General features: G+C 41.0%; 1 protein-coding gene across 3 annotated transcripts in view; it reads right to left on the reverse strand.

Moving 5' to 3' along the window:
• Positions 1-25439, reverse strand: part of LOC147698064 (interleukin-18 receptor 1-like) — a 477649-nt gene that overhangs the window by 21240 nt on the left and 430970 nt on the right. For all 3 annotated transcript variants that reach the window (XM_086934734.1, XM_086934735.1, XM_086934733.1), the window contains one exon: positions 911-1069. In XM_086934734.1, coding sequence (XP_086790860.1) covers positions 911-1069 — 159 coding nt within the window. The remainder of the gene's footprint in view (positions 1-910; positions 1070-25439) is intronic.

The following is a 25439-nucleotide window of genomic DNA, read 5'->3' on the forward strand; positions in this document are numbered from 1 at the left end:
GTCTCTTCAGGACAAGACATGAACTCTGGCACAACACTTCAACACTGTGTATGTCCTTCACATGCTGAGGTTTGTCAAACCGTGATGCCCTTAAGTCGGCTCATCAACAATAACTTGAGTAAGAACTCAAGTTCAGATTGTCATGGGAAGCGTGACTCAATCAGCACATCCTCCGGCATAGCCTGAAATTCCTTGATGGGACGGGTGGACATGCTAATGTTCATCTCTGTAAGACCTGGATTGTTCTGCTCAGTGGCTTGCTTGGTCTACCTCCATTACAGGTCGGCCACACATGGTACCACTAACCTAGTCCTCCATAACCTTTGGCTCAGGTCAAGCTTGTATCTCCCTTTCTAACATTGGCAGTCAGTATCAGAGGGTACACAGGTCCTGGTACTATTGACCTACATTATTCATGTTTTCTCATTGTTTCCAGTTCTGATACCTACATTTGAATCCCTTCATTTCAGTTTAATATTGGTTACCAGGTGGTATTACTTACAACTAAATTAATGTAGGATTTGTAAACTTATTATTTCTTACTTGTGATGATGTTTTGTTGTAGCTTTGGTTGTATTACATACAATTTTCTATCAAGAAACCCTTGATGTTATTACCACAGTTTAGCAATAGATTCCTGAATAAGCATCTTAATAAGTCTTTATATTGTGAGCTACTGTGTATTTGCTAAAATATTAATTTCACACGCATATCATTTATTTGCATATGACCAATGTGCTATTAAAACTTCCTCTGCATATTGGTATTATGATTAAAGAACTTTAATGCTGTTTTACACTACTCTGAATCATCAACACCTTCTTTCACATATGAATCAGATCTAAAAGTGCCTCAAACTAATACAGAGAAAAGTCTTGCGCTACTTTCTTTGAAGGATGCATTTTCTTACCTCCGCCAGGCATAACATCCCTCTCAAATATACACAACTTGTATCCAAAATAGTCTTCGAGTGTGTGGGATAGAACTTCCAGTGCGAACTTTGTTTCAGCTTCAGTCTCAAGCTTTGAATACTTTAGATAAGACACATACGCATCATACTCTTTTCCATCTGAAAGAAAAATACCACGATTTTCTCACTTAAGTCAAATTCCTTTTTCACATACCCACTAATATTCATATCTGTCAAGTGAATAGGTAAATACAACGGGATATATATCTCTACCTGTACACATCATAAAAGGGGTTAGGAATCCATTTAAAGTTCTGAAGTGGAGATATTTGTATGTTACTTTCTCTGCGAAGATGTCAATAACGCTAAACGAAAGTACACAAAATTAAGCATGTGTGTGTAATCTGTCACTCCATTCAGTATGGAGGCCATACTCTCTGTTCTTCCGGTGATGGACAGACTAACACATTATTGAATTCTGAACGGCCTGTCATTGAACTTACTGTTGTCTTTGAATCCACAGTTGCAGTCGCTGCATACAACACAGAAAAGAATACTGAGCGGATGCCATATTGTTTTGTCTCACTCTCCATTTTTTGTTTTCAGAAACAAATTTCGAAAGTGGGAGTTTGCTTTCAAAAAAGCAAACAGAAAGTTGCCCTGATGCGCTGAGGGTATTTTCCCAGCGCCCGAGAGGCATGTATATTATTTCCTGCAGGACAACCGGGCTTTGCTTGGCAGTCCTGAAAAGGACAAATGCACAATGGAAGGATAGCCCTAAACCTGTGGTGGATGGTATAATTGTCAAAGGCTTTCAAATACAAGGCCAACAGAGGCTCCTAAGTCAACACCTGCTGATTTCCACACCTATAGTGAAGTAGGGGAACTACAAGATTGGCATGATGGGAGTCCTGCCTCTTCACATTGGGGTTTGCACTCCACCAACCTTTAACTGAGGTCTTAAGGGTCTAGTGTGCATACACTTTAAGGAATCTATATATATGTTCGTGGACATCGGGTAAAGATATATATATAGTTTCCCGATACATAAATACCTTAACTAGGGGACTTATCAGCATATTTTGTTTTGTGTTGAAGCCCTCTATTCATACCCCATCAGACCGGACTACTTCCAAACAAAGGGCACTATTACAACGGCGAGAGGACTTAACGGTATTCGGGCCGCCCGCCAGGGGTGCTGGGGTCCCGCTGTGCACATTACGATGCACCCGCCACACTGGCGGGCGTATCCCGCATTGTTTACATTGCGGTGGGCGGTGCTGCAAGCAGCACCCACCGCAATGTAAAATCAGCATGTTGTGCATTTGCATACACAACATGACTGCCACCTTGTGCATACAAATGTCGGGGGTACCATGGATACCCGTCAAGTGCAGACACCCACCCCACCAAACCTCTGGGGAACCGCAACGTGCCCCCAGAGAAAAGACTGCATGCAGAAACCGCCACCATATTATGCATGTTTTCCGCCCGGTCGATAAGTCGACCGGCGGAAAAGAGGCAGACGGACTTCCCGTCCGCCGCGGACCCCCCCAGCCATCCTCATGTGGCGGGGGACTTTCTGGTGTGGATGACGGGGACAAACCACCAGCCATCCGAATGGGCCCCAATGTTTGGTGTTTTTCAGTTAATTCATGTATGTATCAAAGTTTCCAAAAACGTAGGTGGGAATCAGCTCCTTTATATAGAAAGCTGTACAACAACACCAACACTCCAGATTTGCTTACCACAAATGTCTGTCTTTCTAGCAGAGTTTTAAAGAATAGGATTGGTACAGAGCCATCATCTATGTTGAGTTAGAAATTAACAAGTTAGCTTGGGTGGTATTTCATCAATGCAATACAAATCCAAAGCTGTAATTCTGTCCCTGGAACGTTAAAAGACTTTTGTCTTTTTTCAGTTGGGTGTGGATGGCATTTGCTTATCCTATTTTTTGGTAAATATCTAATAAATTGTATGAACAAAAAAAAATCAACAAACCAAGAAAATAATTTGAATTAAGTGATATGTTCATCTATATATATCTGTATTTCTTTCTATCTATCTATCTATCTATCTATCTATCTATCTATCTATCTATCTATCTATCTATCTATCTATCTATCTATCTATCTATCTATCTATCTATCTATCTATCTATCTACACACACATATATATTACCTAATGGCTGTCGCCAGTAGGTAGTTTTAGTTACAACCTAGTTTTCGTAGGAAAAGCATTTTTTGATTTGCTTATAACTTTAGCGTCGTTTAGCGAATCTTTATTAAAACAAACCAAAAAGTTGCACTTTTTAGGTCAGCTCCTATCCTGAAAGTTTGGGGGTGATTCGTCAAGCGGGGGCTGAGAAAAAAGGGGATCTCAAATGTTAATTTCCATAGGAAGTTTTGCGAGAAGCTACAGCCAGAACTGCTGAACGGAATTACCCCAAATTTTGCAGAAAGGTAGAGCTTGGTTCAGAAAGTGACCTTTTTTTAAAATGGGGTAAATTTGTTAAGTAGTTTTTGAGAAATTAAAAAAGTAAGAGTGAAAAAATCATTTTCCCATAGGAAACTTTGTGTAAGGCTACAGCCGAAATTACTGAACGGAATTACCCCAAATTTGGCACAAAGGTAGTGCGTGGGTCAGAAAGCGACCTTTTTTTAAATGGTGTAAATTTGTTCAGTAGTTGCTGAGAAATTAGAAAAAAATAAAAGTTTCGATATCTGGGCAGAGCCTAAGCCCCGTGCACGAGCTTCACTGTGATTGGCTGCCAACACTCCAAACCAGGAGGGCTCGGTAAAAGCGAGTCGCCAGAAAAGAGAGAAACAAAGATATAAAACAAGAGAAGGGGGCAGAGTAGAAACCCCCTGACCCCATAGGCCTGCTTAGGGGGTCCCAATAGGACTCCAAAGGCCAACATTTTTTTATTTATTTTTTATTTCGGCACGTTTGCACTGCGGTGCAGGGAGGAGGCGGGTTCTGACATAGCAAGTGTGGAAAAGCACCCCCTGGCACACTGTGAATTGGGAGATTAAGTTTCCTTCAATCCTAAGGGTCCCTGGAGGCGAACTAGCCCATGAGGTACCTCCAGTATGCACCATGCAGCTGCATTACAGAGAGGTGTTGAGAGGCCACGCCCCATTTTACACCTCTCTGCAACGCAGCTCTGTGGCGCTTACTGGAAGTAGCTGGTGGGTTAGTTGGCCCCCAGGGACCCTCAGGACTCAAGGGGATGTAATCCCCAATTTAAAGTGCTCCAGGGGGTGCGTTTGCACAGTGGTGCAGGGAGGGGGTATGGCCTGATGTGACAAGTGTGCAAACATGCCCTGTGGTGCATTTTAAGTTGGGGGATTAAGTCCCCTTGAATCCTGAGGGTACCTGGGGGTCAGCTAGCCCACCAGGTACCTCCAGTAAGTGACACAGAGTTACTTTGCAGAGAGGTGTAAAAAAGGGGCATGGCCTCTGAACGCCCCTCTGCAACACAGCTCCCTGGCACATACTGGAGGTACCTGGTGGGCTAGTTAGCCCCCAGGGACCCTTAGGATTCAAGGGGACTTAATCTCCTAACTTAGAACCCGCTAGGGGGCGCGTTTGCACAGTGGTAAAGGGAGGGGGTCGGGCCTGATGTGACATGTGTGTTATTATGCAATCAGTCAGCCAAAACCGAAGCACTTATAAATTCACCATGCACTCTTCTTGCATTACTCTAATCATCCTCTCAGTACCCATGTACTCATGCAATGACCCAGGCACTAACTCATGGCAAATACAGAGGAAGTCATGCTAATCACAGGGGTACCCCAACGCATGGTGTTCCCTAGTGTATGTAGGTATTTTTACTGTATTCTAAGTGCCTTTTAGCATAGCACTGGCTCCGGTTCTGGTTAATCAGAGTCAGTTACCACCAGTACCCGTCGATAAAAATTTGGGGGCACAGGAGGACTTTCTGCTCGTCTGTTGGTTCTTTCTGCACATCTCTTGCTTCTTCCTGCACTTTTGTTTGTCTTTCTGGACTTCTGTTGACTCTTTCAGCATTTGTCTTGCTTCTTTCTGCGCTTTTGTTCCTCTTTCGACACATGTCCTACCTTTGTAGGCATAGTTAGAAATTAGCATCTAAAAACCATTGAAATTCACTGAAAAAACATAGGTTTCAGGCACATTATAGTTACAAATTAGCATTTAAAAAACCTTTGAAATTCACTGACAAAAAAACATAGGTTTCAGTCTTAGAATCATCCTGACAGAAGCATGTGCCTATTTAATCTCTCTGCAGACATATAAGTGCTTATAAACTTATCCTGATGATAACTATTAACAGTATGAGAACCCAGTCACTGTTAATGCACTTGGAGAATGAGTTAGACATTCAGAAAAACAGTGGAATAGTCTAATGAGCACATTGTATACGGTCCCTTAACCCCATCCGGACTACAGAGTCTCTCCTACTAAAGTCCACCGAATAGGTGTGCCTGTCTGGAATCACACTGTGAGTCTGTGTCCAGTCTTAGAATCATCCTGACAGAATCATGTGCTTATTTAATCTCGCTGCTGACATATAAGTGCTTATAAACCTATCCTGATGATAACTATTAGCAGTATGAGAACCCAGTCACTGTTTATGCACTTGGAGAATGAGTCAGGCATTCAGAAAAGCAGTGGAACAGTGAAATGAGCACAATGTATGTGGTCACCTAACCCCTTCCAGACTACTGAGTCTCTCCTTCTAAAGTCCAGGGAATATTCATTCTTGCCTATGTGGAATCAAATTGTGAGTCGGTGTCCAGTCTTGAATTATCCTGACAGAAGCATGTGATTATTTAATCTCTCTGCAGACATATATGTGCTTATAAACTTATCCTGATGATAACTATTGGCAGAATGAGAACCGAGTCACTGTGTATGCACTTGGAGAATGAGTCAGGAATTCAGAAAAGCAGTGGAACAGTCAAATGAGCAGAATGTATGCTGTCTCCTAACCCCTTCCAGACTACCGAGTCCCTCCTACTAAAGTCCAGGGAATAGTCTTGCTTGTCTGGAATCACACTGTGAGTCTGTGTCCAGTCTTAGAATCATGCTGACAGAAGCATGTGCTTATTTAATCTCTCAGCAGACATATAAGTGCTTATAAACTTATCCTGATGATAACTATTAGCAGTATGAGAACCCAGTCACTGTTTATGCACTTGGAGAATGAGGCAGTCATTCAGAAAAGTAGTGGAACAGTCAAATGGGCAGAATGTATGAGGCCCCCTAACCCATTCCAGACTTCTAAGGGTCTCCTACTAAAGTCCAGGGAATAGTCTTGCTTGTCTGGAATCACACTGTGAGTATGTGTCCAGTCTTAGAATCATCCTGACAGAAGCACAAGCTTATTTAATCTCTCTGCAGACATATACGTGCTTATAAACTTATCCTGATGATAACTATTAGCAGTATGAGAACCCAGTCACTGTTTATGCACTTGGAAAATAAGTCAGGCATTCAGAAACGCAGTGGTACAGTCAAATGTGCACAATGTATGCGGTCCCCTAACCCCTTCCAGACTACTGAGTCTCTCCTACTAAAGTCCAGGGAATAGTCTTGCTTGTCTGGAATCACTCTGTGAGTCTGTGTCCAGTCTTAGAATCATCCTGACAGAAGCATGTGCTAATTTAATCTCTCAGCAGACATATAAGTTCTTATAAACTTATCCTGATGTTAACTATTAGCAGTATGTGAACCCAGTCACTGTTTATGCACTTGCACAATGACTCAGACATTCAGAAAAGCAGTGGAATAGTCAAAAGAGCACAATGTATGTGGTCCCCTTACCCCTTCCAGACTATTGAGTCTCTCCTACTAAAGTTCAGGGAATAGTTTTGCGTGTTTGAAATCACACGGTGAGCCTGTGTCCAGTCTTAGAATCATCCTGACAGAAGCATGTGCTTTTTAAATCTCTCTGCAAACATTTAAGTGCTTACAAAACTTATCCTGATGATAACTATTAGCAGTATGTGAACCCAGTCACTGTTTATGCACTTGCACAATGACTCAGACATTCAGAAAAGTAGTGGAACAGTCAAATGAGCACAATGGATGTGGCCCCCTAACCCCTCCCAGACTACTTAGTCTCCCCTACTAAAGTCCAGGCAATAGTCTTGCTTCTCTTGAAGCACACTGTGAGTCTGTGTCCAGTCTTATAATCATCCTGACAGAAGCATGTGCTTATTTAATCTCTCTGCAGACATACAAGTGCTTATAAACGTATCCTGATGATAAGTATTAGCAGTATGAGAACCCAGTCACTGTTTATGCACTTGGAGAATGAGTCAGGCATTCAGAAAAGCAGTGGAACAGTTAAATGAGCACAATGTATGCAGTCCCCTAACCCCTTCCAGACTACTGAGTCTCTCCTACTAAAGTCCAGGGAATAGTCTTGCTTGCCTTGAATCACACCGTGAGCCTGTGTCCAGTCTTAGAATCATCCTGATAGTAGCATGTGCTTATTTAATCTCTGTGCAGACATATACGTGCTTATAAACGTATCCTGATAATACCAATTAGCAGTATGAGAGCACAGTCATTTGTTATGCACTTGGTGAATGAGTCAGGCATTTAGAAAAGCAGTGAACAGTCAAATGAGCACAATGCATGTGGTCCCCTAACCCCTTCCAGACTACTGAGTCTCTCCTACTAAAGTCAAGGAAATATTTTTGCCCGTCGGGAATCACACTGTGAGTCTGTGTCCAGTCTGAGAATCATCCTGACAGAAGCATGTGCCTATTTAATCTCTCTGCAGACATATAAATGCTTATAAACTTATCCTGATGATAACTATTAACCGTATGAGAACCCAGTCACTGTTGATGCACTTGGAGAATGAGTTAGACATTCAGAAAAACAGTGGAATAGTCTAATGAGCACATTGTATACGGTCCCTTAACCCCATCCGGACTACAGAGTCTCTCTTACTAAAGTCCACCGAATAGTTTTGCCTGTCTGGAATCACACTGTGAGTCTGTGTCCAGTCTTAGAATCATCCTGACAGAATCATGTGCTTATTTAATCTCGCTGCTGACATATAAGTGCTTATAAACCTATCCTGATGATAACTATTAGCAGTATGAGAACCCAGTCACTGTTTATCCACTTGGGGAATGAGTCAGGCAATGAGAAAAGCAGTGGAACAGTCAAATGAGATCAATGTATGCAGTCCCCTAACCCCTTCCAGACTACTGAGTCTCTCCCAGCCTGCCCTGAGGCAGAACCACGCCCACTTCCGGCGGAGAGCGACCGGAGGCGCTGAAAAGGAGAGAGCTCCCACTGAGGAGCGGGAGGCATTCCAACACCTGAAGGATTGCGGAGGGGATTGCTTGGCACATCTGTGTTCCCTGGCAGCGCTGGATCCCTGAGGCTGTCTGTTCACCCGCCGCCGAGTAGTTTCCATCACTCGGCCGCGGACAGGGAAGAACTACAGCTCCCAGCCTGCCCTGAGGCAGAACCACGCCCACTTCCGGCGGAGCGCGACCGCCCGGAGGCGCTGAAAAGGAGAGAGCTCCCACTGAGGAGCGGGAGGCATTCCAACACCTGAAGGATTGCGGAGGGGATTGCTTGGCACATCTGTGTTCCCTGGCAGCGCTGGGTCCCTGAGGCTGTCTGTTCACCCGCCGCCGAGTAGTTTCCATCACTCGGCCGCGGACAGGGAAGAACTACAGCTCCCAGCCTGCCCTGAGGCAGAACCACGCCCACTTCCGGCGGAGCGCGACCGGAGGCGCTGAAAAGGAGAGAGCTCCCTCCGCGTCGCGGACGCGCGCGGACGGCGCCGGGCGGAGCCCGGGCAGAGGGCGGGCCGTCTGTGGCCGTCAGGGGCAGACAGAGGCTGGGCTGGGCCACCCCTCTTACATCCAACGCCCGTGCTATAATTTCTTGAAGTCCACCATGTCAACCCGCTCTGGTAAAGCGTTGAGGGGTGGGGGAGAAAGTGCCACAGGGAATACTATAATCGGCACAATGGACAAATTCATCACTAGGGTGGCCGCGGTCATCAAAAAGGAAATTGTGATGACAGAACGCCGCCTCTCATTAGACTTTTTTACGTCCAAACGCTCCTCCCTGGGAACAGTTGCACATGCCCTGTCTCCACCCTCAAACTACTCTACTTCTCCCTTAACAGAGATAGTGTCGGTTGAGCCACGGATTGTAGCAATAGAAGCAGGCATTGATAGGATAGAGAGCTTAATCTCTAACTCACCTACCCGGAGCTATAGTCCAGCTGACAGGGGACCGAGGCTTTCACTACCTATATTATCTACGGATAGCATCCCTAGCAATAATCTACAACTTCCCAATGAGGCTCCTATAATAAGCCCTAAAGTAGCGCCCCCGACACGAGCTTCTTGCACCCTTAAGAAAAGGAAAAGGGTTATTAGCACCAGGAAAGGAAGCTACTCGGCGCTTTATAAGCGCCCAAGGATACAGCCTCACAAGACTCTTATGCAACCAGAAGTAGGAGAGCCAGCAATTCAAGGGAACATACCTCCTGTGGTTTCAACATTAGAAACAGCATCGCCCCAGCACTCGTCCATGGCACCTCTTCCACCACCAAAAGAGGGGTTTTCCATGGAGTACCTTGAGAATCAGGTTAAGGCTCTGTTGGCACCGCTGTTTGTCCAAGTTAAGTGTCTGGGGGATAGGCTTGATAGCTTTGAACAGACCACCCGGGATAACTTCTTCTCCCTGAAGTCTCTCATTAAATTACAATCAAAATCTAGAGACGATACTGCAAGTGGGAGTGAAGGGAAAGTAAATCCGGTAGGCCCTCCTCATGGCCATATACCGGCTCCACCCGCTTCTGCACTAGCCAGCGGTTCAGCTCTAACACCTGCTCCTATGGCAACTGCAAAACCGGGTAAACAGACCACTACCACCCATGCTGTACAGGTCCATGCTAGTAAGGCCCCAGTAGCGAAAGCAGTTAAACCTAACTCCGCTCCCAAGAAGCAGCAAAATGGAGGGTTAGGATCCATTTCTAAACTACCTCCCGCCCTACCCACCGCCGCTAAAGGAGCAGTCCAAGTTCAAGTTTCAAAGGCAAAAGCAACCACGAATCCTTCTAATAACCCAAATCTACCGGTTATACCTGAAAAGGTTGTACGCAAATGTCCCCCAGTCAACCTCCCACCTGAGTGCCATCCATATGTAGCTGTTCTTATTAAAGTCCCGGCTTTGAAGGACAATCAGCAGGAAACGCACCAGGCCCTAAAGAATAAGGTCATCCACTGGTTGAAAGCCAATAGACCCCTTCCGGTGGGTGTGGATGGCCTGATTCTTGGTGTGCGTAGGGTGGGTTGGATTGAATATAAGAAGAAAACAGTGGAGGGGGATTGTGTGGTGGTTAACTTTCAGGACATAAGAGCTGCCCACGCTATTTCCAGTCAAGGACAGGTCACGTCCGGCCCGGGAGTTGAGGTGGTAGATCTGACATTCTTTTACCCGCGGCCGGCCCTGAATCCTATAAATTGTTTCCCTGTGATTCCAACTCCAAACTATGCTTATGGCCTTTGGCACCCAGTAACTAATGTTCCACATCTGCATGCAGTTCCACAATTGCCTAATTGGGGCGATTTGGGCTACTGACGTATGGACCCCCCAGAGGAGGCTGAGACATCCTGGCCCTCTGACGCCAACTCTGTACCAATTGCTAAACCCCAAGAACCCCCGACTCCTCTAGATCACCGGGTGGCACCAGCATATTTAGGGGAGACTAGGTCGGGGATGACGGCACGGGAATGTGTGACCATTTGTCCCTCTGCGTGCGAGTCGGGCCATCCAGGCCCTGTCGAGCCCTGCAACATTTCGGCTGTGGCGGACCCACTCATTAGGATTCTCAGCTGGAATGTGGCCGGTCTGCACAGGAAGCTGGCCCTGCCAGATTGGAACGCTCAGGTGGAGCAATACTCCATCTGCCTGTTCAGGGAAACTTGGAGTAAAGTGCCTCTCCATAAGGCTGGATATTCCACCCACTTTCTACCAGCTATTCATTCCGAGTCAGGCAGGGGACGTCCATCGGGCGGCCTCCTTGTTTGGGTGTCCTCCGCACTGAATTGCAGGGTGGAAGAGCATGACACCAATTGTCATGATCTTCTTAATATTACACTTAAAAACTCCAGGGGGCATGTTGTTGCCAATATCTTCAACATATATGCCCGCGGTACCAAAGGGGGTAGAGAATCCCCTACCATTGCTTGTCTGGAGGCTTCGCTTCGATCCTCTCCATACAAGAACCGTACCCTAGTTGCGGGTGATTTTAATTGTACTTTCGAACCGCTTGGCCCTGAAGTCACCCAGGACCAGGAGGAAGATGACAATAAATGGGGGATCCCAGCCCTAGATCTCAGCCCAGTCAAAAAATGGACGGATGTGGTGCTTCAGGTCAATTCCTTAACTATGGAATTTGACCTGAGGGCTCTTAATGGCAGGACCACCTCTGATAAAGAGGGAGCCCACACCTACAATAGGCCAGGCCACACATCAAGAATCGACTATCTCCTTCTCGACACCCATCTCTGGAGTCTGGTAAAGGACATGGCGATTATACCTTCTGTTGAGAGTGACCACAATCTCCTCTCTCTCACCCTGAACCATAGATGGCTAGATCACTTAGAGAGTAGAATTGTCTGCCCCCCCGCCCCAGATATGTCTGTGGTTTCCAACTGTAGCCGACGGCTAAAGTGGTCTAAGTTATCACTTTCAGCGGATAAGACATCTTCCATAACACAGCTAGTAGCTGCAGCTCTGGAAAACCTCGCTAGTCCTGAGGGAGGGCTGGCGGATGTGCCCGCAGGGTTTTGAAACCTGATACAGGCTCTTAGTGATCTTTTTATTGTCCGAGGAAGTGCTAGTACGAAGAATCCTCGCCCCAGGACTAGACAAGGGTGGTTTAATTCCAAGTGTAGGGAAGCTAAGAAACTACTTGTTAAAGCTGCCAAATCCAAATGCCCAATTAGGACCAGAGAGGCGAGAAGGCTATACTCCCACTGTCAAAAACATGCCAAAAAGGAGTGGGAGGACAATTTTTGGCAGGACCTCTTGGCTGCTAGTCGAGGGAGAGATGCGAAAGGGTTTTGGGACCTGGTGGGCAGTAAGAACCGTCCGGATGACACCTTGAGGACGTGTACTATCACCGCCCAATCGTGGTCCAACCACTTCAAGGCTCTCTACTCAGCTACAGAAGGATTGTTAAATGACCCCTTCATTCTCCCCCCCTACACCTTGGATAGAGATTTGGATTACTTTTCTGCAGGGGAGGTCACAAGCCTGATAAAAACCATCTTGCCATTAAAAGCTGCTGGCCCGGATGGGTTACCCGGGGACCTCCTTCGAGCCTATCCAGTCGAATGGGGGGTGTTGATCTCTGTACTTTTGAATGCCATTATTGAGGGAGGAACAGTTCCTGAGTCCTGGAGAGGGGCAGAGGTAGTCCCGATTTTTAAAAAGGGCAGCCGGGACCTCCCCGGGAACTATAGGCCAATTAGCCTTATAGACTCCACACAGAAGCTGGCGGGGAAAGTTATCCTGGGAAGGATCCTCCAATGGGTGGATGATAACCACATTCTGTCTGAGATGCAAGCAGGCTTTCGCTCAGGCACTGGAACAATTGAGCAAGTCTTCAGACTCCTGTTACTATACTGGAAGGTGGTGGAACTAGGCAAGGGCAGTCTTTACTTGGCCTTTATAGACTTAAAGACTGCCTTTGACCTGGTTCCTAGGGAGGAACTCTGGAGGGTGTTGTATGGTCTTGGAATACCCCCCTATATTCTAAACCTTCTTATTAAACTTCACAACGCCAATTATGCCCAGGTCAGGTGGGGTTTAAATGGGGAAAAGACCGACAAAATTCCAGTTGAGAGGGGTGTCCGACAGGGCTGTGTTTTAGCTCCCACCCTATTTTCTCTCTATGTAAATGGGGTGGTCGAGCACCTGCTTGAAGATCCAGCAGACGCCCCCACTCTGGGTGGCGTAAAGATCCCAACCCTGTTGTTTGCCGACGACACCCTTCTCATTTCGAAAACCCCTCAAGGTCTACAAAAGCTTCTAGACCGCTTCCAGGATTTTTGTGTAAAAAGAGGACTCATCATTAATGTGGACAAAACAAAGTACCTTATCATGCACCCACCGCGAAAACTTGGTCGCCCGCCTATTCTGAACTCGATTGCTCTCGAAAGAGTTTCAGAATTTGACTACCTGGGAATTCGCTTGAGCGATACACTGAGTTGGACCCCCCACATAAACAAATTGACTCTGGGCCTCAAAAGGGTGGGGGGAGCACTGCTAAAGGAGTATAACTACTCATCGAAACATTGTGTAGCTCCGATTCTAGACATTTACAAAGCCCGGGCAGTTTCTGCATCACTCTACGGAGCAGAGTTATGGGGCCTGGGCAATACGGACTCCCTGACCAAGGCAGAAAACAAATTCATTACGGATTTGTTGGCTATTCCGATAAGTACTCCGACAGTCCCAGTACTTCTGGATGCAGGTTGTAAGGCAATCAAGGATCAGGCACGCCTTCGACCACTCCTGCTGTGGGCTCGCCTGTGGAGAGTCCCTGAACTTAAATCTTATGCAGACGGATTGGCGGAGGTGATGCATTCAGATGGTTGGCAAAAGATCAAATGGCTTAAAGACATCAAACATTTGCTTGGGGATCTGGGCTTGGGCTCCTGTTGGTTTACTCATTCATCACCCCCCAAGGAGACCTTGAAAAAACTCTATTGGGAATGGGTCTCAGCCAGGCTCATTAGCAACCAGCGACACTGCAAATCCACCGCAGCCTTCTTGGAAATCAAAGACGTTGTTGCCCTTGAGCCATACCTTGACATTATTACCGTCCCCATGGATCGGGCTCTTTACATTAAATTTAGATTAGGGACCCTACCGCTTGCGGATCTTGTTGCTAGATGGAAAGTATCTAACCAGACTTCATGTAACTGTGCCTTATGTATTGACAGACGTGAAACTGTGGCACACTTCCTTTTTGAATGCCCGGACTATGCGCGACCAAGATCCCGTTGGCTTAAACCAATTTGTAGAGAACTGGGGATTCGAGATTGTTTGGTGGCCCTACGGATTTTACAAACGGACACTGCCCCCAATATTGTTTGTGCTGTCTCTAAGTTTTTAAAATGGGCTTGGTTGGTTCGCTTAAAAAGACTGTCTATTTCAATTTAATTCCTTTTAATTAACTTATTATGATCAATTTACTATTCTTCCCCATTGGATGTTTTTAATGTCAGTCTTTTTTTCTTATTGATGCACTGTTTTTAAATTTGTTATGTAAATGCTTTTAAGATATTCCAAATATCGAAATAAAGCTATCAACCACCCAACTGAGTCTCTCCTACTAAAGTCCAGGGAATAGTCTTGCTTGCCTGGAATCACACAGTGAGACTGTGTCCAGTCTTAGAATCATCCTTATAGAAGCATGTGCTTATTTAATCTCTCAGCGGACATTTAAATGCTTTTAAACTTATCCTTATGATAACTATTAGCAGTATGAGAACCCAGTCACTGTTTCTATACTTGCACAATGACTCAGGAATTCAGAAAAGCAGTGGAACAGTCAAATGAGCACAATGTATGCGGTCCCCTAACCCCTTCCAGACTACTGAGTCTCTCCTACTAAAGTCCAGGGAATAGTCTTGCTTGCCTTGAATCACACCGTGAGCCTGTGTCCAGTCTTAGAATCATCCTGATAATAGCATGTGCTTATTTAATCTCTGTGCAGACATATACGTGCTTATAAACGTATCCTGATAATACCAATTAGCAGTATGAGAGCACAGTCATTTGTTATGCACTTGGTGAATGAGTCAGGCATTTAGAAAAGCAGTGAACAGTCAAATGAGCACAATGCATGTGGTCCCCTAACCCCTTCCAGACTACTGAGTCTCTCCTACTAAAGTCAAGGAAATATTTTTGCCCGTCGGGAATCACACTGTGAGTCTGTGTCCAGTCTGAGAATCATCCTGACAGAAGCATGTGCCTATTTAATCTCTCTGCAGACATATAAGTGCTTATAAACTTATCCTGATGATAACTATTAACAGTATGAGAACCCAGTCACTGTTAATGCACTTGGAGAATGAGTTAGACATTCAGAAAAACAGTGGAATAGTCTAATGAGCACATTGTATACGGTCCCTTAACCCCATCCGGACTACAGAGTCTCTCCTACTAAAGTCCACCGAATAGGTTTGCCTGTCTGGAATCACACTGTGAGTCTGTGTCCAGTCTTAGAATCATCCTGACAGAATCATGTGCTTATTTAATCTCGCTGCTGACATATAAGTGCTTATAAACCTATCCTGATGATAACTATTAGCAGTATGAGAACCCAGTCACTGTTTATCCACTTGGGGAATGAGTCAGGCAATGAGAAAAGCAGTGGAACAGTCAAATGAGATCAATGTATGCAGTCCCCTAACCCCTTCCAGACTACTGAGTCTCTCCTACTAAAGTCCAGGGAATAGTCTTGCTTGCCTGGAATCACACAGTGAGACTGTGTCCAGTCTTAGAATCATCCTTATAGAAGCATGTGCCTATTTAATCTCCCAGCAGACATTTAAATGCTTTTAAACTTATCCTTATGATAACTATTAGCAGTATGAGAACCCAGTCACTGTTTCTGTACTTGCACAATGACTCAGGAATTCAGAAAAGCAGTGGAACAGTCAAATGAGCACAATGTATGCGGTCCCCTAACCCCTTTTAGACTACTGAGTCTCTCCTACTAAAGTCCAGGGAATAGTCTTGCTTGTCTTGAATCACACTGTGAGTCTATGTCGAGTCTTAGAATCATCCTGACAGAAGCATGTGCTTATGTAATCTCCCTGCAGATATGTAAGTGCTTATAAACTTATCCTGATGATAACTATTAGCAGTATAAGAACCCAGTCACTGTTTGTGCACTTGGAAAATGAGTCAGGCATTCAGACAAGCAGTGGAACAGTCAAATGAGCACAATGTATGCAGACCCCTAACCCCTTCTATACTACTGAGTCTCTCCTACTAAAGTCCAGGGAATAGTCTTGCTTGTCTATAATCACACTGTGAGTCTGTGCCCAGTCTTGGAATAATCCTGACAGAAGCATGTGCTTATTTAATCTCTCTGCAGACATATAAATGCGTATAAACTGTTCCTGGTGATAACTATTAGCAGTATGAGAACCCAGTCACTGTTTATACACTTGGAGAATGAGCCAGGCATTCAGATAAGCATTTGTACAGTCAAATGTGTAGAATGTATGCGGTCCCCTAACCCCTTCCAGACTACTGAGTTTCTCCTACTAAAGTCCAGGGAATAGTCTTGCCTTTCTGGAATCGCACTGTGAGTCTGTGTCTAGTACAAGAATCATCCTGACAGAAGCATGTTCTTATTTAATATCTCTGCAGACATATAAGTGCTTATAAACTTATCCTAATGATAACATCTTAGCAGTATGAGAACCTATTCACTGTTTATGCACTTGGAGAATGAGTCAGGCATTCACACAAGCAATGGTACACTTTGCTGTGAACTACAAGTACTCTAGGTACTCATTTACTGTGTATGCATTTATAAAAAACATATTCATTGTTTTAATTTTTCAATTAGTACCCATGTACAATGTGTTTTGTTTAATCATAGATAAGTATATTTTATAGATTCATTATAATAATTTTATATATATTTACGTTTTACAGATATTGTTTATCATCATTAAAACAAAGTTATCATGACTAAAAAATAACAGAAAACAGAAAACAACAGAAAAATTACTATTATTTGAAGAAAATTCAACAAGTATTGGATGACCAACAACATGTGGGGAAAAAGAAGAAGTCTATCGGTAAGAGAACAAAATAATTTATTTAAAAACTGTCAAAGCCTAGAAACAGTGTTCAGATTGTGGAAAGTACAAAGAATGCCTCAACCAGAAAAAAGAATATAAAGGAAAAAATGTAAAAAATGGGAATTTACATTTAAAAGACACAATGTACGGTAAAAGGAGGCAAAGTCAGTATAAAGAAATAAGAAAGAAGATGTTTTAAAATATAGTTGTCTTTAATTTGTTGAAAAATTTGAAAAAATACAAAAGAAGAGCATCATTTTATAAAAAGAAAAAACAATTTGAAATTATTGTTGAGAAGGCTTTTGAATTTAAAAAAAAACATTTTAGTTTTAAAAAGAATCTGATCACTAGATAAACCAATCCATTTTATGAAGGCCATAAGTAAGAAGAAAAGAGTAATTAACAGAACTAAAGTTAGTGATTTTTTTTGGGGTGAATGGAAGCATAGTTCAAGTTCAGAGCTTTGCTTTAGTGAAGAGAGTTATTTTCAGACCAATACTTTATTGCTTGCAGTTGATACCAGTAGTCGAGCTTCTGAGGTTACATTTTTTTGTCCTATTGAGAAAGAGAAGATGGTTTCTAAAAATGTAGAAGAACTAGTAGCTGAAGTAGTTCTAGGGAGACGTCCTAAAGCCCCAGTGTATACTTGGGATTGCAGTAGTATTTGTACTATACAACAGTAGTCTATTGATGTTTTACGCAATTTCTTACGAGAGTATAGTAAAAAAAAGTGTTAAACAAAAGATTAAGATGTTGCAAGGACTAGATCCTTGCAGAGTGAGAAAACATACTGGTTTGAGAGGTCATTCTTTGGCTTGTCTTTCTAGAAAAGTATGTCAAAGTGTTTTTCATCATTTCAGAATGTTAGCAGTACATCATTATCAAATGCAGAAGTTAGCCAGAAGATTGTATTTTGCAAAAAGTCCAGCACTGATGTTAAATGAGTTGAACAGCGCTCTTTTGCGTGGGTCAGTATTAGATCTCAAGAAGGTTTGTGATGAAATTGAGTTTTGTTACTTTGGTCCTGAACAAGAGAGTGCAGAAACTGATACATTAATAGAAGAAGGTGTTGAAGAGAATGTGGGACATACTACTACAAAAAATTTTGAAGAACAAATTACAAAGTTTAAGTTGATTTCCGGTGAAAGGCCAAATTATTGTTGTATTTGTTGCCGATAAACTCACTATAAAAATCAGACTTGACCTGTTGATCTATATTTAAAAAGTGAAAGAGAAAATAATGATAAGTGGAAGGAATTTGCAACGTATTTGTTGGTAGAGGATTGATTTGATTTGGGTTCTGATCAGCGTATTTGTAAATATTGTTATAACAAATTAGACCAGAATAAAATGCCTTCTAGAGCTGTCCATAATAATCTAGAGCTGGTAACTATTCCTCCAGAACTGACAGATTTAAATACATATGAGTCAATTCTGATTCAATGTGTGCACTCATTTCAGGCTATTGTTCGCATGGAGCCTAAAACAGGTAAATTGCCTCCCACAGATATACAGTGAGGATTAAAAGGAAGAGTTGTATATTTACCTCTAGATTTAAAGAAACATATTGAAAACTATTGGAGTAGAGAATGTAGAAAGTGAACCCCTAGTTATCCTAGTTAATGGTGTTCCTATCAAGGGTTAGAAAATCTGGCAAGAATTAGTGGATGTTAGGAAAGTGCAAAATGCAACATTATATCTGATAAAAAACAATGATTACTATAAAAATGTGTATGTGGAGGAAGAAGAAATACTTTTAGGAGATGATTGTGAAACGTCAAGTGGCCAAATTGAAAATGTGGACATGTCCAAAAGTGAAGAAATCTATGAACATTATAGTGTACATCCACTTCATTCAAAAGAAGTGATGGGGAATACTATTGAATTATTCCAAATGAAGAAAGCAAAGGGGACTCCCATGAGTGTATGGGAAAAAAGTGTGGAAGCTCGTGGTTTTTCGCAGCTGTTTCTAACTGGAAAAGGTGGACGATATGACGAACGATCAGTGCAGATTCCTATATCAGAATATCAAACAACAAGATTGTATGCAGAAGATGCAAGATTTCGACAATGTATCCCATATCTATTTCATATTTTGTTTGAGAGTGACTTGTCTGGACTTTCATATGCAGTTAACCACATATTGAAAATAGGAGTACATCTTCAAAATGTTTCTGCAAAGGAATTTATGGATAGAGTACATCAGAGAGACGATCATTTAGAATCTCAGCCGATTAATTTGATGGCATGTCAGCGTAGTACTAATGAGTGTTGGTTCCGTCGTCATGGACATTAAATGTATGCTAAGGAACTTAGGAACTCCTACTTGGTTTGTTACCCTAAGCTGTGCTGAATATGCTTGGGATGATTTACTTGAATTTCTTCGAGAAGCAAATTCGAATATAAAAATTATTGAATACAAGACACCTGGAGAATTGTGCTCTTTGGATCCTAGTAATGTATGCAGATATTTCAATCATAGGTTTGAAGCTATGATGTATTTTATCTGCAATAAAAAGAATCCTCCTCTTGGAGAAGTTGTGGATTTCTTTTGGAGAAAGGAGTATCAAGCTAGAGGTGCTCCTCATATACATATGCTGTTATGGATCAAGGAGGCACCCAAATTCGTAACTGTTTCAGATGACACTGTTTTGTCTTTTATTGGAGAATGTGCCACGTGTGCTATACCAAAAAGAACAGAAGAAAACACCTTAAGGCAACAAGTCTTACGATTCCAAAGTCATCGATGTGGCCAATACTGTTGACGAAAGTATAAGTCTAAGGAAAAGTTTTATACCAAATGTAGTTTTGGATTTCCACGTCCTGTAATAACCAAAGGAAGAGTAAACAGTTTCATGACAGCTGTGAGACATACCATCACTAGAAAATCTCCCCAAAATACCTACAATTTAAGAAGAAGTGAAGAATTAAAGTATATAAATGATTATAATCCAGTTATTCTCTCAAAGTGGAATGCTAATATCAATAAACAGTACGTTGCGGATAATTCCATTGCTGTTGCCCGGTGTGTGACATCTTATATAACAAAATCAGAAAAGACGGAGTTGAAAGAAATGTGGGAAGACATTTCTCACGAGAAGAGTCTTAGTAAGAAATTGTACAGTTTCAGTTTGAAGATGTAATCCCATCGAGTAATTGGAGCATATGAATGCTTAGATTGGTTATCATCTGCAAGCTTATACTCAAAATCTAGAAGAATCATTTGGGTGAGTCTAGGTCTTGCTGCAACACAAAATTGAGTACTTAAATATGTACAAGAAATCGAATATTTAGCAGAAAAAGAACTGGAAAGTACAGATATTGTCAAAACAAACATGTTGGACACATATTATCCAAATAGAAGTCATCATCTTGAGAACATATGTCTCTATGAAATGCTGCAATATTACATTTTTAAAAGGAATACTACAGAAAACATAAATGAAGGAAAATATGCAGTGATTGGTTCCGAAGGATGTTTGGTGAAACAACGGAAAGGAAATTTGATTATTCACAGAAAACTGAGTTGTGATTCTCCTGATAAAAGGGAATTTTACTATTTAGCACTTTTGCAACTCTTCAAACCGTGGCGTACAGAATTGGAATTACTGGGAGATTTTCAGAGCTATGAAGATTCCTTCAATGGTTGTAAAGATACCATAGAATGTACAGTTTTTGCAAATTATCTCAAAATGTTGAACAATGAAATTGATCAAGAAGCTACTATTGGAGCTGAGATTGCTATAGACAGTTCTCAAGACAGTCAAGGTTCTGCTCCACTGAGTCAAAATCCACTAGGACAACCAATTCTTAAAAATGAAGCGGCAATCGCCATGATTGAAGTGGAAACAGCAACGCATCAATCTCAAGAAGATATTATGGACTTAGGAAACTTGGAAGAACAACTAAATGTTGAACAGAAAGAAATATATCAGCAAGTGAGACAACAGATTGACCATGGATTTCTTCATGAAAAGAAAGCACATGCACATAATTTCAACCTATCCGAATGTATGTCAGTAGTCAAGCTGGTATATATAACAAAAGAGGGAGGTACCCTAATATTGAAATAAAGACAGGGTGAGTTCAGACCAAAATTCAAAGAGTGTCCCAACTAAGAGGCATAGATTTACCCAGACTATGTCAAAGATCTCATTGATAGTAACCCATTGACAGCAAAAATATTATAAGGTACGTCAGCAGAACACACATAACAAATGCAAAAGCAAAAGTAGTATTGAAAAAGTCGTTCCATACATTTATTACAATCAAAGGTTAAAAAACATTTAGTACATAAAAACATTTCATAATGACATATTTAGAAAACAGGGTCGACGCAGCGTTTCGGTGAGTAAGCAGATGTTCACCTTCTTCAGGACAGTTTTCTAAATAATGGAACCAGTTTGTTATTTATACATTCTTGTGTTGCTGACGGACCAATATAATAACTATATACAATTAAAACTCTACCATGTTATTTTACATTTGAAAAAAAGACACAGTGCTATGTATACTTTTAAGCAGCTTCCTACATAATCTCACATTATTTGTCACTGGCACATAGTGGTTAAACATTTAAAAAAAAACTTTTTTAAAAATGACAAATATAGCAAAATTATCATTTAATTTAATTCCAGTTATAAGCTACATTTCTTTTCATCACACATTTACCAAGGTTAAAGATTGTATGCTCCCATACCTCTAATTTAAGGTAGGCTGTATTTCTTCCTTATCAAGATTTAGCCAATGAAATGAAGGCATGGGATTTTGATGATATCCCGAAAGTTAAAACCTGTATCGCATCAAAAATACAGAGGTAGAAAATGTTTACTTAACACTACCTCATTAGATCAAAAGGCTTTGTGTTATGATTTTTGACTAGAAGAGCAATAGATTTATTTTACATACCACTGAGTCAATACCCAGGAACATATACAGGAAGGTTCGCTGGAGCCACCATCTAGTTTTGATAAAACATGAACTGTTTGGGCAGAAGCAAACAAAGAATTATGCCACTGTTATTCTCTCCAACATCAAGAATGTTTGTCCAGAGAGCAGCATGTTCGTTACTTGCCTATAAAATCTGGATTCCAAGATGAAGGGGGCCTGTCATGGGTCCTATATAGGTCAAAAAATGAGTTGCGACTGGATACTGACCCATTTGGAACCGTTCGTGGGTTTTATACACTATTTAAAAGAAATATATATGTATAAGGAATCTTGTTTATATTCAGATTTCATCTACTTGTATTTATTGGTAATAAGACTATTGTAGTATACAGGATATTAATTACCTGAGAATGGTGTATCTGTTGGTCAATTTTTGATTTTTTAATTTCTAATGACATGCCCGTAACAATAGGATAATAAATGGGGTCATTCTATCTAGTAGTTGATATTGCGATGGAACATTAGACTAACTCACATCTTCAGGGCCCAGTCTTAACCCTTCATTTTGTACATCTTAACAATGACTTTAAACACAAAGAAAGAGCAATAATAAATTATTCCCATCTCCCCCAAAAATTGGGCTATACATTTTATTCGGTTACCTGTATCTTTCCTATGTTTATTAAGTCTTTACTGGAGATGATTTGAAATCCATAGACAGTTCCCAGCGTACAATTCGACATTATCCTCACTAAAAGTATGGGCTACAGGCCGAGTCTAAAAATGTTATATTTTGATGACTCTGGCGCCGAGAGTTTTGTGCCCAAGTATTCTGTAATACAGATAAAATGCTACACGATTTATGGGAGAGTATAACTTCCCTGATGCACTAATATTGCACAGTGTCTGAGGATTTGTTTATTTTAATTGCTCCAAAAATTGTTTGTCCAATAGTGTGGACATAACATACTATGCGGCTTGTGGGAGAGTGTAACTAACCCAATGCACTAATATTAGACAGCGTGTACCAAAAAAGCTATCTACCTTATTGTGCAAGTTATTTCTACAACTAGGTCACTAAAGCAAACAAGTTATTTTCCTAGCACGCTGCTTGCCTAAAAAATGATGAACGGCCTCCCTGCGTCCAACGAAGTCAGTTCCGGGTTTCGGTGTGACTCGTTGGCGCCACGGCGTCCATTTAAATACGCTGTCATAGGGGTCAGAGTGCAATTACCGCCTATTCTGTTTACAACTCGGAGTATTCATTTAAAAATTATATTAAGTTGAGTCACGCTTCTCAATATGCCAGTTATAACTTGCGTAAGAAAGGTATTTCACTTTTTGTTGTATTTGCAAACACATCGTACGAAAATGTCTATTCTTTAATCAGAATGGCGGCCATCTCTGAATGGGACGTCTCACGTTTTAAGTACACTATTGCCATTGTATTTTTATTTTATCAGCAAAGAGAAAACATTTCGCATTTAATTTATCTCGAGCTTATAAGTACATCATTCTACTTTATGACAATTATATTTAAGGCAGTAGACTGTTGGTATACACTTTCTACAGTAGCTCTTTATTTCTAACGACTGGATTGTGTTGCAGCTATCATGTCGGACTGATCGAAATATTTCAAAAATGTTAACCATACTTACAATTGGGACAATACTAACTTGTGGCCTAAAAACGTTTTTTATATGGTTTTATTATCGTTGTACAGGTTGCACGAACATTATATGTCAATCACTATACTTTAATTAGAATTAAAATGGTGGTCATCTTAGAACAGGAACCCTCCGGTTCTGGATCTACACAATTTGAGCAGAATATTCAACAAGATGCTCAGGAATTTCTAATTTCTAATGTATATGCTTGCAGTATTGGAAAATGAAGGAATAGAAATTGAAAATCTTTTTGGCCTTTGTTATAAATGGGAACATGAATATGAAAATTGTATGTTTACATCTAGCACTAACATAGACACTGAAATATTTATATATTTGACATTACCAGACTGTAAAACAGTGTCTTTCAACAAACTAGTTAAAGCAGCAAATCAAAACATGGAGTGTAGCCAATGCAAATCAGAAATGTTGTCAACATTATTTATACAAAGATATGGACAATATATAATTTTAATGATACAACGTTGTACAGCTGATGGAAGAAAATTGGAAACTTTAATTAAACATTTTGTAGCAAGTCAACTGTTAATATCTGGAAAAACGTTTGTAGCAGTAGAAATTATTTTCCATGATGGTCCTTCCACAACATCTGGACATTACACTGTCTATTTAAAATGCAATAAAGGATACACATATTGTAATGATGCTCATTTGGTATTTAGACATCGTTTGCCTAACAAATTACCAAATTCCTACCTATTATGTTTAAGGCCAAAGTTTTAGAACATAATTCGGCCTATTAGGAATATGTTAAAATGTATTAATATGATTACTATTGGACAATTTCAGTATAAAGGATTTCAGGAATAGCATTTGGCCCAGAGGAAAGGTATTAATTTCAATTAAACACTTTTTCTTGGACATTCTCACAGCATATATTTTTAAAGAGCATCATTTAGAGTATATAGAAATTATAAAGAATTGTTCATTGAAATATTATTTCAGTTCTTTCATATAGAAGTAAGAAAATTCTCTTAGAAAGAAGCATTTTATATATGTGTGATTTGTATTATATGGTATGTTATTGATGATGTTATTTTTATGGAATGTTGAAAGATAGTTGACTATGTTGAAAATATTTTTGACACAGATTTGTTTTTTTTTAAACAATCTTATTGATTGTGTTTTTTTGCCTGCTGCTATGTAATGAGTAACATTGAAATCACTGTTTGTAGTGAAATTTAACATATTCTGAGAACAGCAAAAAAGGCAAACAAAATAATTCATATAATGTTAAAATTTAGTTGTGTTGTAAAAAGTGTAATATTATATATTATAACTGTATCTTTCCTTCTGTTTCAGAGATTCTAACTGTAAAGTACAACATTTTCAGAAATGTAAATTGTAAAAAACAAGTAAATAATTGTTAAGCATTTTTTGATATGTACTACTGTCAATGTAAGATTAAGTAATGCAAACACTATCAATGCACTACTACATTCAGCTCTGCACTATGTATATAAACCCCTAACCAACTACTAAGTAAAGTAGTACCTATGCAATCTAGGAATCCTCCTGTCTATCCCATGCATTTCTTCAATTACCCAACCCCCACTATCTATGTACCCTATCAGTCTGCCAAAACCTAAGCACTTATAAATTCAGCATGTCTTCTCTTTACATCAGTGAAATTATTCTATTAACTAGTCAAGTACCTAAGGAATGACCTAATCATAAAAAGTAGTACAGCTACAATATTCTGTGCATTATATATGCAGACCTATAATCAGCTACATATATTGATACAGTCTTTTAAATACTCAGTTAGTACCTATGCAGTCTAGGAAACCTTCTGTCTGTCCCATGTACTTGTCCATTCACCCATCCAGCACTATGTATGCATCCTATCACTTTGTCAAAACCTAAGCACTTATAAATTTAGTTTGCACTCTCTTTGCAGTACGGAAATTATTCTAGTTATGAGTCAAATACTTAGGTATTGGCGTAGCCACTAACCCAAGTACGGTGCATTTCTTTATATACTATGCATGCAGACCTGCCACCTGCTACATACTATTAATACACTCTTCCAAATACCCACTTAAAACCTATGCAATGTTGGAATCCCTCTGTTTGTG

This window comes from Lissotriton vulgaris, chromosome 8 (genome assembly GCF_964263255.1).
Source record: "Lissotriton vulgaris chromosome 8, aLisVul1.2, whole genome shotgun sequence".
NCBI lineage: Eukaryota > Metazoa > Chordata > Amphibia > Caudata > Salamandridae > Lissotriton > Lissotriton vulgaris.